General features: G+C 33.2%; 3 protein-coding genes across 4 annotated transcripts; all 3 read left to right on the top strand.

Annotated features, from left to right (window-relative positions):
* Positions 1-937: 937 nt before the first annotated feature.
* LOC121222075 (uncharacterized) lies at positions 938-4,066 on the top strand. The gene is made up of 5 exons (XM_041101969.1): positions 938-1,116; positions 2,315-2,523; positions 2,633-3,795; positions 3,912-3,974; positions 4,061-4,066. The coding sequence occupies exons 2-5, from the start codon at positions 2,316-2,318 to the stop codon at positions 4,064-4,066; spliced, it is 1,440 nt and encodes a 479-aa protein (XP_040957903.1). The 5' UTR covers positions 938-1,116; position 2,315.
* Positions 3,946-6,063, top strand: LOC121222276 (uncharacterized). Its single transcript, XM_041102563.1, has 5 exons — positions 3,946-4,205; positions 4,308-4,444; positions 4,536-4,611; positions 4,706-5,806; positions 6,047-6,063. Exons 1-4 carry the CDS (start codon positions 4,076-4,078, stop codon positions 5,728-5,730), a joined length of 1,368 nt encoding a protein of 455 aa, XP_040958497.1. The 5' UTR covers positions 3,946-4,075; the 3' UTR covers positions 5,731-5,806; positions 6,047-6,063.
* Positions 6,064-10,074: 4,011 nt separating this feature from the next.
* Positions 10,075-11,960, top strand: LOC107893923 (ankyrin repeat-containing protein BDA1). Of its 2 annotated transcripts, XM_041102562.1 has the most exons (3): positions 10,103-10,808; positions 10,897-11,299; positions 11,403-11,960. In XM_041102562.1, exons 1-3 carry the CDS (start codon positions 10,230-10,232, stop codon positions 11,465-11,467), a joined length of 1,047 nt encoding a protein of 348 aa, XP_040958496.1. In that variant the 5' UTR covers positions 10,103-10,229; the 3' UTR covers positions 11,468-11,960. The 2 variants fall into 2 exon arrangements, with proteins under 2 accessions (XP_040958495.1, XP_040958496.1); XM_041102561.1 differs by having other exon boundaries at positions 10,075-10,808; positions 10,897-11,960.
* Positions 11,961-13,085: the final 1,125 nt, after the last annotated feature.

Below are 13,085 nucleotides of genomic sequence, written 5' to 3'. Positions count from 1 at the left end.
ACAACTGTTGTTTCAATGATGATGGCGACTTTTCAAGAATATGAAAACCAGGTGGCCAACCCAATGCCAAACTAGCAAAGTGATCGACATATTGGTTTCCTCACTATACACATGCTTGATTTCCACCTCCCAATCCCCTCGCAAAAGCTCTCGAATAAAGTTCAGAAAAGGCGAAAGATACCCCTGACCCGAGTCGCTCTTGAGAAAATTCACAGCTGCCAGGTTATCAGCCTCCAAGATCACTTTACGAAACCCCATAGTCCATGCCAACAACAAACCTTAATACATACCCTATAATTCGGCTTGAGTTACAAATGCATGACCAATATTTCGAAGGAAGCTCCTGATCCAAAGCCTGTTACTTTGGCGAAGCAGCCCCTCAGCTGCTGCCATCATTGGTTCACGCCACAAGGACCCATCGATTAACCTTAATCCACGAAAATAGCGGCTTCTTCCTCGCTATATTCAGCACTTCTCTGGTGCAAGTTGATCTCCAAACACCGTCACTGCTACATGCCCGAGTAATCTGCACCAGGGATTCAAATAACGGAACGTTTTTAGAATAACGGCCGTTATATAGCGGTAGCGTCGCCGACCGAAACCGCTATTGCTGAAAATAACGGAGGGAAGCGGATTCACACCGATAACGGTGGATAGCGGCCGCAATTTAACGGATAACGGACAATTGCGGCAATAACGGGCCGCTATTCCCGTTATTTTCCGTTTCCGTAAATTAAAAAAAAAATCAAGTGCTGTAGATGGACATGGATGATGATTCTGGTGAATGAAATATTGAAGTGAATAGTGAAAAGTGAGAAGAAAGACTGAATAATTGTACTTCATAATAAAACAAAAGACAAGGGAATATATTCCCTCTCAACCTGCAATCAAAACAAAGTAAAGTAAAAAGACTGAATCTGAAAGTCGATTAAAAAAATCAAAACTCACTCACACAACACAATACAAGGCAGTACTCAGTAAGTCAGACTCACAAACTCACATTTCACAGAATCACAAGCAAACGAAAAGGCAAAATATATTTCTTCATTCTCCATATTTCGGCAAGGCAAAAAACACAGCCACAGGGCACAGGCAGCAAGCAAAGCAATAGATCAAGTTAGTAGAGAAAACTAACCCAATAAAGTACTTGCATGTCTTGAATCTGCAACATAGAGTGATTTTTTGATATTTTTATCCCTAGATCTATATTCTACACAAAAAAAAGGGGGGTTAAAATGTTTTCGGCGATTTCCGACCACCGTGCACGGCGGCGCCGTCGCTGGTGATCGGCGGCTGCCACGGTGGCCAATGGCCGGATTCTGGGCAACGGCAGAGAAGAAAGATAATTGAGAGAAAAAGGCAAAAAATTATTTGAAGAATGGCTGAAATGAAGATTCTGAAAATTTTTTCATTTAAATAGGCCTTCAGAACGACGCCGTTTTGGGCAGGCCACTCTGGCACCAAAACGACGCCGTTTCGGCCTAACCCGCGCACTTACCCGACCCGTTTCCTAGGATCCGCGTGTTTTTAACAGAAGGGTTAATTGCGCTTTTAGCCCTTCCTATTTTTTATTATTTACAATCAAACTTATTTCTTTTTAATTTTGTCCTATAATTTATTTCGTATTTCAATTTGGTCCACCTTGAAGCTGTGCGTTTTGAAGGATGGGGATTATTTCCCATTTGATCCATTTTTGTTATTTGTGCATTCAATTTGGTCCTTTTTCTTTTTATTTATTTCGGATTTGCCGCAAATTTATGTTTTAAGTTCGATTTAGTCCATTTTTGTTATTTTTGCTATTTTATTATTAAATTAATTAATTTAATATTACTATTACTATTATTATTTTTCCTTTTTTATTTATTATTTATTTACTTGTTATTATTACCATATTATTAAAATTTAATTAGTTTTGCATTATTATTTCAATTATATTTCTTTTCATATTTATTTACCTAAATATTTTAAATACATTTATTTTATTATATCATTTTATTTATCTATATAGTATATCCTTTCATATAATTTTTAATTTTAAGATTTTATTATTGTTATTATTATTATTAATACCATCATCATCATCATCATCATGATTATTATTATTATTATTATTATTTATTACCATTATTATTATTATTATTAAATTTTTTACACAATATTTATTTATTTATTTCTATAATATTAGGTCTTTACTTTAGCTTTAAATTTTGTTTACTTTTTTGGTATTATATTGTTGATAATATAACTATATAAGTAATGAGTTGCTTATATTTCTAAATATAATTTTATGTTTCTTATATAAATAAAAATAAAGCATGCCACCACGTGAAGAGTTCCCGACTAAAGGATTGGAGGGTGCACCAAGTAATGATATAGGTTGGCACTTTGGAACTCTAGTGCCAAATGCGAGAGGAAGTATCGTATGTAAACTTTGTGGTAAAGTTGTGAAAGGAGGAATAACACGATTTAAAGAGCACATTGCTCATAAAACCGGCAATGTTGCACCATGCCCTAATGTTACTGGTATGTGATACTTTATTATTATTATTAAATGTTATTGTAAATTTATCAATAAAGATTATATATAATTGATAATAATATAAAGTGTGAATTATTTTTATTTTATTAACAGGTGTCATTAGAGAAAGTATGATGAATGTACTAAAAGAAAGCAACACAAAGAAAATAGACAAAAAGAGGAGAAAAGATGAATTCTTATCTCAATTAACAGAAGAGGAGGATGAGCATGAGGGATTCATTGATGAGGTTTCTGCTATAAGGCAAGCAACTCGAGAAAGTATCCAATCACAACATGAGTGGCATAGAAGGGAAGAATTCAGACGAAGTACTGGTGGTTGGGATAACATTTATGAAGAAGGGCGATCTTCTCATGGATCAGCTAGAGAACATAATAGAGAAAGAACAAGTAAATCTATTCCAGGTGAGTCTGAGTTTACCTTAAGTGGAGCTATACCTGAATTGGTTAGAAGCAAAAGTTCAAAGCAACCAAAGGTCAATGACTCTTTTTTAAAGAGTTTTCGAAGGAAGATAGGTGAAGCGGTATCTAAATTTATAATATATGAAAGACTTCCTTTTCAATTAGCAAGCTCTCCATGGTTGTATAACTTAATTCAAGTGGCAACAGAAGTTGGACAAGGTGTAAAGCTCCCAACACCTTATGAGGTTTCAGATGTGTATTTGGAGTCAGAGTATCAACGAGTTCATGATTGGGTAAATGTACTAAAGACTCATTGGAAAGAATTGGGTGCAACTCTAATGTGTGATGGTTGGACCAACAGTTTGAATCAAATGCACATCATTAATTTCCTTGTTTATTGCAGTAAAGGAACCATTTTTTGGAAATCGGTAGAGGTCTCAAGTGTCCGTAGTAGAGATGCTGAATTCTACTACCGTTTGTTAGATTCAGTTGTAGAAGAAATTGGAGAAAATTACATTGTCCAAATAGTGACTGATAATGAGGCAGCAATGAAAGCTGCTGGAAAAAAGTTAATGTTGAAAAGACAACATCTATATTGGACCTCATGTGCAGCTCACTGTTTAGATTTATGCCTTGAAGATATTGGGAAAAAGCCCAGTGTAGCAAAAGTGTTAGATGAGGCAAAGAAAGTGACTTGCTTTATATACAATCACATTTGGACTGTTGATTTGATGAAGAAGTATACACAAGGGAAACAAATACTTCGACCCGCTCTTACTCGATTTGCAACTCATTTCATTCAACTTGAAGAGATAACAAGACAAAAGCAAGGTTTGAGAGAAATGTTTAATTCAAAGGTCAGTATTTTATAATTAGTTAATATAATTACTTAAATATAGTAACCTTTAGTGATTTTATTAGTTCCAAATAATTTAAATTATATTATTTTAAAATTTTTCTTATGAATATATAGGAATTTAAAGAATCAAAATGGGGAAATCAAAAGTCAGGGCCTGCTTATGAAGCCAAAAAAATTGTTTTGGGAAAAGATTTTTGGAAAAAAGCCAATGACCTCATAAAAGTTTATGAGCCCTTAGTAAGAGTATTGAGACTTGTGGATAGCGATGAAAACCAACGATGGGCTTTATTTATGAGGCTATTGATAGGGCTAAACGAGCAATTCAACAAAATTGTCGATATTTCACAGAGTATGAAAAGATTATTGACAATAGATGGAATTTTATGCATTCCGACTTGCATTCAGCTGGTAAGATAAAATATTTCATATAATTAAGAACTATTTTTATATTTTATTATTTTAAGCTTTAGATTATTATTATTTGATGATATTCTTATAAATTATACTTAGGTTATTTTCTCAACCCTCAATTTCAATTTGGGGTGGAGCATTCTGAGAATGTATTAATAGAAACATTAGAAGGTACACGATCAGTAATTGAAAGATTAGAACCTTCTATGGATACTCAAGTCAGAATGGTTAATCAGGTTAGATTCAACTACTATTATTTGTAACTTAGTTAAATAATTTGAAATAGAATTTTTATTTTTATTTTTACTCTATCTTTTATTTATGCAGTTGTTATTATTTAGAGATAAACATGAGACATTCGGTACTCCACAAGCACAAAGAGCTTGGAAGCAAATGAATCCGGGTAAACAGTTAATTAAATTATTTAATTTAATTTATATTATTTAATTATATTGTACATTTTAAAGTTATTTTGAAATTTAAATAATATTATGCAGCTGAGTGGTGGATGATATATGGCACATGTGTTCCCGAATTACAAAAATTAGCAATTAAAGTGCTTAGTCAAACAACTTCAGCATCAAATTGCGAACGAAATTGGAGCACATTTAGTTATATTCACACCAAGGCAAGAAATAGGTTAAAGCATAAAAAACTTGAAAAACTAGTGTTTACCTATTATAATATGAGGCTTAAGATGAGGCATCAACAAAGAATGAGCACTGATGATATAAATGTTAGTTTTAATCCTATCAGCCTTGATTATATCTTTGAAGATGTTGATCCACTATCAGAATGGCTTCATGAGAAAGAGAATCCATTGTTAGATGGTGAAAATGCCGGTGTGTTGCCTGTGGATACCTCTGATGATGAAATGGATGTTGATCAATCGCAACAACAAATTTTGTCTCATTCAAGTTCTAGTTCAACTCCAAGTCAGAGTGGCGATGGACCCGATAGTGGTGGTTTAAGTCCAATTGATGAGGATGACGGATATAGTGGTGATAGAGGTGAAATTAGGTCTTCTAGTCAGTATGGAGGAGAATATGAGGGTGGTACCACTGGTGGACATTTTCGTGACAGATCAGAGTTTGATGGAAATATGTTTCCTGAACCTAGGAGAGATAGAAGTGAACCTAGAGCTCCATCAAAGGGAAAAGGCAAGAAGCATACTTCTATAGGCTCTTCATCTGGTAGTGGTAGGAGATCGAGTTCTAGTAACCTTGGGTATAGTGATTCATCTACTAGCACTCAAGGTTTTTATCCACCAGAACAACCTTCACATGGTTATCCACAACCATATGGTTATTATCCACCATTTCCTAATTATGGTGTGCCATACCAGCCTCAAATGTATCCTCCTCCACCAATGTATCACCCACCTCCACCTTTCATGTATCCTCCTCCTCAAATATATCCTCCATATCAATTGAATGAAAACCAAGGTGAAAATGTTGCTTTTTTTTGGATATATTTTTGGACAAAGGCCAAGAGAATCAAGTCAAGAACGCTCCCAAAGTGAAGGTGAAGGATTTGATCTTCCTCGTCATTCCACTAATTGGTGAAAACTAAATCGTGCCACTATCATTATTTGTAAGGTATGTTTTTTTTAAAGAAATCATTTGTTATTGTTCTTAATTTTGATGATATTAAAACATTTAAAATAATATATATCTTTAGATAAATGAATGAAGTATATTTTATGAAAAGATAATGAAGAATCGAAGCATGTTAAATTATATATGAAAGTAGAATGAGATGAGAATAAGTGGTAGGAAATAGGAATAATTAATGAGAATCTATTCATTAATTTATCTATTCTTTTTTTCTTTTTGCAGCGTATTTATATCTTCACCATCTTCAAAGCTGTCAAGAAATATTGAAGACATCTCTCATGTATGAATTCTCAATTCTTTTATTTATAAAAACTTTCAAACTTATTAAATATGATAAATGTTTAATATTTCTTTTTTTTTACTTTGTTATTAGTTAATATAACATTCTTAGAAAATTCGTAAATAAATATAAGAATAATTAATGATTATAAAAGTTGTGTTCTCATGTCATATTAATAAAGGTTCATAAGTGTTAGAAAACACTCTAAAAATCATTAAAAGTGACTTTTTATAATTATAATTATAATTACTATGTTTTACAGTAAGTTGTGCGAATTTGAAAAAAATTCACGACCGCGATACCCGCAGTGACCGCAATAGCGTCCGTTATGTCCGCGACCGCGACAAACGTGACGCGACCGAAAACGCGACCGCGACCGCAATTTAAATCCCTGATCTGCACTGCTAAGCTTATCCCGCGGGCAACCGTTTGATCATTTGAGTACCACTTAGGGTGAGTTTGGATTGGCGGTGCGGTTACCTGCTGTTAGTGTAAAACAGCGATGGCGGTGAAATTAGATACTATAGCGATACTGTAGTGTGAGACAAAAAATAAGCTAAACGCACCGCACCGCACCGCACCACACCCAATCGTCCATCCAAACCCATCCTCAAACGTAAAGGAGTCACTACGCTTCCAAACATTGGTCCACAACAAGGACCCAAAGAGGCAGCTCTAAGCAACATTCCCCAGTGCCCTGACATCCACAGATTTTAAAGCTATAATAATTTATTGTCATTCAATTACAAAAATATTTTAATCATTTATTTAATTTAAAAATTAACATTTATTAGCTTTATTGACATTACAATTTACATGAATGCCACATTAGCTATTAGTTAATTTTTAAAAAATAAAAATATTTTTTATAATTTTTATATATTTTAATAATTTTTTAATTTTTTTAAATTTTAAATTAAAAAATTATAATTAATTGTTGACAATTGAGATAGATTAAAGAATAACCAACATCCTATGAATACAGCAAGGTATCCCCATCCATAACTACTATAACCACCACCATGATCAGTGATAGCATCAATTCTGACAAATAAACTATAACTTACAACTAAAATGGTTCCTTTCCAAAATTCATCATATAGAACAAGGAATAACAAAAATACTTGAATTACAGCTACAACTTTTTCTCCAGCAGAAAGGGAAAGAGAATACGAACCAACATCCCACAATTGAAACACTGAGTTTTGACACCTGATAATATGCGATACACACGAACACCATTAAAATGAAAATAATAGTTGAAAATATACGAAGAGTTACAGGTTAGAGGTGATCATGGGCCGGGCGACCTGACCCAGCCCGACAATCCGCCCGAAATATGGGAGGGTTCGGGTAAAAATATAGGCCCGAAATATGAGTTTGGAAAAAAAAAGAGACCCGTTTAGAAAACGGGCTGGGCTTCGGGTACCACTTTTTTGGCCCAGGCCCGGCCCGAATATATATTTGTTATATATTTTTTACTTTTTTATTTTAAAATATTTTTTATTTTTAAAATAAATTTTTAGTGTTTATTAAAAAATAGGCCGGGCTTGGGCTTAGGAATTTTTTCCCAAGCCGGGCTTGGACAAAATTTCAGGCCCATATTTCGGGTCGACTAGACCAGGACCTAGAACACGGGCCGAAATTTTTTTAGGCCCGACCCGAACCTTACCCTGCCCGGCCCATGATCACCTTTAGTTACAACTATTGAAAAAGTCGAGGCTATGGAAAACAGTGATTGGTTGAAACACATCGCAAGGAACGCAAGTAATACTTCAAGGTAGGGGTGAGCAAAACTCGATTCAACTCAAAAAAATCGAAAAAAATTCGAGTTTTGAGTTAAACGAATCGAGTTATTCGAGTTAATCAAGTTATTCGAATCAACTCGAATTTTTTTTTCAAATTTCGAGTTCGAATCGAGTTGAGTTTTCAAATACGAATAACTCGAATAATTCGAATAATTCGAATATCAAACTATAATATTTTACATTTTTACCCCAAACTCTCAAACCTTTATACTTTTCCCCCAAAAACTTTTACTCCTTTCCACTTTCCCCCCAAAATTTTTACTCCCCTCCCCTCCCAACCCCCCAATCTACCCAAAATTCATTTCCCACCAAAATTTTACTCTCCCATTTACTTTTTCTCAAAAGTTTACACCCAAAACCCCTCAAAACCTTTTATTTTCCCCCAAAATTTTTACTCCCTCCCACTTTTCCCCTAAAACTTTTATTCCATTCCCATCCCACCTCTCATCTACCCCAAACCCTCCCCCCTCCAATTTTTTTTAATATTTTCCCTCCAAAATTTTACTCCCCCTATTTACTTTCCCTCAAACTTTTATTCCCCAAAACTTTTTATTTTCCCCCTAAACTTTTACTTCTCACCCTTTACTCTCAAATAAAAAATTAAAATTATCCAAAAAAAAATTACTAAACATAAATAGTAATAATTTTATTTATATCTACTATTTATATTATTAAATTAAATTTCACATTTTATATTATTTATATTATTGAATTGTTTAATCATGTTGAATATTTATATTAAAATTGAACTATTAATTATGCCATAAAATATTTGTGTTAAAATTTTATATTGGTATCAATTTCACATTTTATTTTTAAAATAATTTTTATTAAAAAAATCATATTTTTACATTTAATATATTTTTTAATTCTAAAATATATAGTGACAAGAATCTGAAGATAATTGAAACAACTAAACAAGCAAAGAAGCTAACCAATATATAAAAAATTAATAAATAAATTATGAGGTGAAGAAAGTTAATAAAAAATTTGATTAAGGTGGACAAATTTTATTACGATGGGTGATAGTGGTTACAAGGACCCAAAATTATTTTTTAAAATTTAACTCGAACAAATATATTCGATTCGATTCGATTCGATTCGAATTCCATCTCACTCGACTCGATTTGAGAAAACTTCAAATAAAGTTGGGATGATAAAATAAGATTCGAAAACTCGATTAACTCGAAAATTTTTGATTCGATTCGATCGAATGCTCACCCCTACTTCAAGGGCTATCCTGAAACCATTGGGAAAAGGTTTAAGCAGGGCTAGTGTTAGGAAATAGGCTAGAATATAGAAAATTAGGAAATAGGATAAAAAAGTTAAAATAATTTTTTTATAAAGTTAAATGACAAAATAAATTATTTTATGTAAATTTGAAAGATTAAAAAAATGTCACAATTTCAACACAAATGTTACTTCCAATTTTTATAGACAACCTTTTAATATATATATATTTATGATGTGATGTGTATATATATTAGTTTTAATTGATTTGTCATTTAGTTCAAGCATTTAATTTATACCTAAATTCACGTAAGAATGATCTAATTTCCTTCTATGGAAAATTCAATATGGAAACTAGAATTTTGACTTAGCTCTACATTATTTTTTCTATATCAATGCATGGAAATTTAAATTTGAAATTTCCAATTTTTTTAGGAGACTTTAATCATTATATTAAATTTCTTAAAATACACCTTCTTACCTTAATGCAAATTTGTATTATCTTTTCTATTTAATAAAATTATAAAGATAATAATGATGAATATTAATTTTCTTTTAGTATATATATTAACCCATGAAAATACATATGTTTATAATATTGCATAGAAGTAGTTGTTTTAGAATTTAATATATCTCTTCTTTAAAAAAATTAATATGATTTATGAATTCAACTTTGATATAGTTATTATTATAAAAAAAATATGAAATCGTACAAGCTTAAGTGCGAAGAAATGAAGAAATTTAAAGGTTTGAGATGTTATCCATTATATATAAAAAAGTTAACATGGCTTTGTGTTCAGAAGACTGATTGGTTTTACTTTTCAATATTTTTTTTTCAAACTGAATCTTTCGATATTTTAGTTATATCAGTTATATTCTAAAGGTTATTCATTTTTTTATATAGACCTTTTCCACCAATTATTAACCAATCACATTTTGAAATAGACTTTAATGGTCCTAATAAATCATTTTTCGTTTTTAGTTATTAACCATTTATTTAAGGTTTGGAGGGCGAACTGATCACATTCGCTTTCCAATTTCTTTTCAGTTTCTCCTTTCCTATTGTCGCTTGATCCCTGGTGCTGGCATGGATACAAGATTGAAAAGAGCTGCTCGAGCAGGAAATGTTAGTGATTTGTATTCAATAATCGAGAGAGACGGAAATGTTTTGAAGAACTTGGATGAGGTGGAGTTCGTCAATACTCCATTACATATTGCTGCAGAGAATGGGTGTACTGAGTTTGCAATGGAGATTCTGAGTTTAAAACCATCCTTTGCTAGGAAGCTCCACCGAGGCTTGAGCCCTATTCACCTTGCCGTCCAGGCAGGGCATAAAGAGATGGTGTTACGTTTCATTGAAATCGATAAAGATCTGGTTCGTATCAGAGGGAAGAGTGGTGAGACTCCATTGCACTACATTAGTAGACTTGGAAACTACGATGGCCTCTTAGATAAAATTCTTGAGACTTGTCCTGATTGTATTCGAGATGTTACAACCATAAATAGCACTGCTTTGCATATTGCAACGGAAAACAATAGATTGGATGTTCTCCAAGTTCTAATTAGAACTCTAAAGAAGAAAGACTACTGCCGGGAAGTGGTGAACGGAAAAGACAAAGATGGCAACACTGCACTTCACATAGCTGCCAGGAATAATCAACCCGAGGTTTGACTCATCCGCTTTACCGATTAATATTTACACGGATTCTTTTATATTTCACAGACGTGATTAGCTAATTGTAATAATAAAACAGATGCTCAAATTGCTATTGAACTGCAAGGCTGATAAGTATGACACCAATCAACATGGTTTGACGGCACTTGAAGTTGCACAAGAACATAATAGTCGAGAAAGCATTACTATTCTACGTGGTTGCTTTTTTCCTGTATTTTCAAACTTCAATCATAAGATGGAGAAACAAATCATGGCGTCTGCGACAAAAGCATCATTACTAATATTTCATGATATGGATAATATCTCAGACCAAGATCGCAATGCCTTACTAGTAATTTTAGGACTCCTTCTAACTACAACCTACCAAGCAAGTCTTAGTCCGCCTGGTGGTGTTTGGCAGGGCGACAGTCCGTCAGAGCCATTTCATCATATACCTCTTGAAGAAAGAGATTCACCGGGGAGTATAGGGACATCAGTCCTGGGTGAATCCTATTTCCTAATTTTCTATATTCTAGCCTATGTTGTCTTTATCGTAACCTATTTCCTAACACTAGCCCTGCTTAAACCTTTTCCCAATGGTTTCAGGACAGCCCTTGAAGTATTACTTGCGTTCCTTGCGATGTGTTTCGACCAATCACTGTCTTCCATAGCCCCAACTTTTTCAATAGCTGTAACTCTTCGTATATTTTCAACTATTATTTTCATTTTAATGGTGTTCGTGTGTATCGCATATCATCAGGTATCAAAACTCAGTGTTTCAATCGTGGGATGTTGGATATTCCCTTCGTATTCTCTTTCCCTTTTTGCTGGAGAAAAAGTTGTAGCTGTAATTCAAGTATTTTTGTTATTCCTTGTTCTATATGATGAATTTTGGAAAGGAACCATTTTAGCTGTAGGTTATAGTTTATTGGTCAGGATTGATGCTATCGCTGATCATGGTGGTGGTTATAGTAGTTATGGATGGGGATACCCTGCTGTATTCATAGGATGTTGGTTTTTCTTTAATCTATCTCAAGTTTGCATAAAGCGGTGCATTCGATGCTGTAAAAAGTAATTAGTCAAATTGGCAATTGAGGATGTATACTGATTCTGGTTTTGTATATATTTGTAATATGTCAATATACTATTTCATTTTAGGCTTTATTTCATTTTCATATTTTTGGAGTCAAGTTTAGGATGGATACTGATTCTGGTTTTGTATATATTTGTAATATGTCAATAGCCTATTTCCTTTTAGGTTTTATTTCTTTTCTTTTTTCTTTTGGTAACGACTTTATTTCCTTTTCGAAGTCTTTTTAGGTTTTATAGTTTCATTTGTTGTCCTTTGAATGAGTTTATTTCATTTCTAAATTATAATTTGAATACATCTATTTTTTTTAGCTAAAAAACCAGCAAACCAGGTTCGGACATCTAAAACCCCAAACCAACAGAATTACTCGTACATCCAACCCTAATTGTCCAAGTACTGAGTTGTGGAAGACAAAGACACGTCCGAAACGATAACATGAGAAATGCAATTATGTATACTATCCCAACTGCAAGGATTCGCATAGCATAAGACTACTCAAGCTAACAAATGAGTCACCTTATTAGTGTTCCTACTTGTTGAACAGAAAAAAACAAGCTGTAAACGAGATGTCCAATCTCTAAATAAGAGGTAGAGGCACCGTTGAGCCCCACCAGTGTCAGTATTGCATGAGACCAGGAAGCAGGCGGCCGAAACCAGTTTTGACCAGCAGTCGAATACGACCCACTAGGACCCTGGATACGGTCCAAAGCACGTCTAGCATTCCACAATGCTGCCAAATACGATTCTGCAAACTGAACAATGTTTTGGTCCTTGTGCTGCCAAGTTAGCTGGTTCCTATAGTACCAGATACTCCACATAAAACTCAACGTGATTCCGAGCTTCCATATGGGGATTGAAGATACTCCACTAGCTGGTCAAGAAACGACCCTAGAGAGATACTTTAAGTTTTTGGGTTCATTAAATAAATTATACATGTGTAGTGTTGATTTTAAAATTAAAAAAACCAACAAATTTAGAAAATATCAAAGGCTCCACTATGAGATTAAAATTTTGAACTTAGGATACAGCTGTCCTAAGTTTTTATCTCACTCGTGCTAATAATTCATTTAGCAGTATAAAATCATAGTCACAGATATAAATTTTTATTAGATTTGCTCTTTTTATTAAAATGTTTAAGATTATTTATAGTTATTCTTAACTCTTAAATAAAAGGATAATGTATTTCAATGTACTTGAAC

This window comes from Gossypium hirsutum, chromosome D10, assembly GCF_007990345.1.
Source record: "Gossypium hirsutum isolate 1008001.06 chromosome D10, Gossypium_hirsutum_v2.1, whole genome shotgun sequence".
In the NCBI taxonomy this organism is placed as follows: domain Eukaryota; kingdom Viridiplantae; phylum Streptophyta; class Magnoliopsida; order Malvales; family Malvaceae; genus Gossypium; species Gossypium hirsutum.
The sequence above is the reverse complement of the archived record's forward strand: the minus strand, read 5'-3'. Positions and strand labels throughout refer to the sequence as shown.

Bases quoted from the DNA above. Each gene is read 5' to 3' on its own strand.
- LOC121222075 (XM_041101969.1), top strand. From the start codon at position 2,316: ATGCCACCACGTGAAGAGTTCCCGACTAAAGGATTGGAGGGTGCACCA. The intron at 2,524-2,632 runs GTATGTGATACT...TTTTATTAACAG, and splicing joins ACCATGCCCTAATGTTACTG to GTGTCATTAGAGAAAGTATG. The intron at 3,796-3,911 runs GTCAGTATTTTA...ATGAATATATAG, and splicing joins GAGAAATGTTTAATTCAAAG to GAATTTAAAGAATCAAAATG.
- LOC107893923 (XM_041102561.1), top strand. From the start codon at position 10,230: ATGGATACAAGATTGAAAAGAGCTGCTCGAGCAGGAAATGTTAGTGAT. The intron at 10,809-10,896 runs GTTTGACTCATC...ATAATAAAACAG, and splicing joins CCAGGAATAATCAACCCGAG to ATGCTCAAATTGCTATTGAA.
- LOC121222276 (XM_041102563.1), top strand. From the start codon at position 4,076: ATGGGCTTTATTTATGAGGCTATTGATAGGGCTAAACGAGCAATTCAA. The intron at 4,445-4,535 runs GTTAGATTCAAC...TTATTTATGCAG, and splicing joins AAGTCAGAATGGTTAATCAG to TTGTTATTATTTAGAGATAA. The intron at 4,612-4,705 runs GTAAACAGTTAA...AATATTATGCAG, and splicing joins TTGGAAGCAAATGAATCCGG to CTGAGTGGTGGATGATATAT.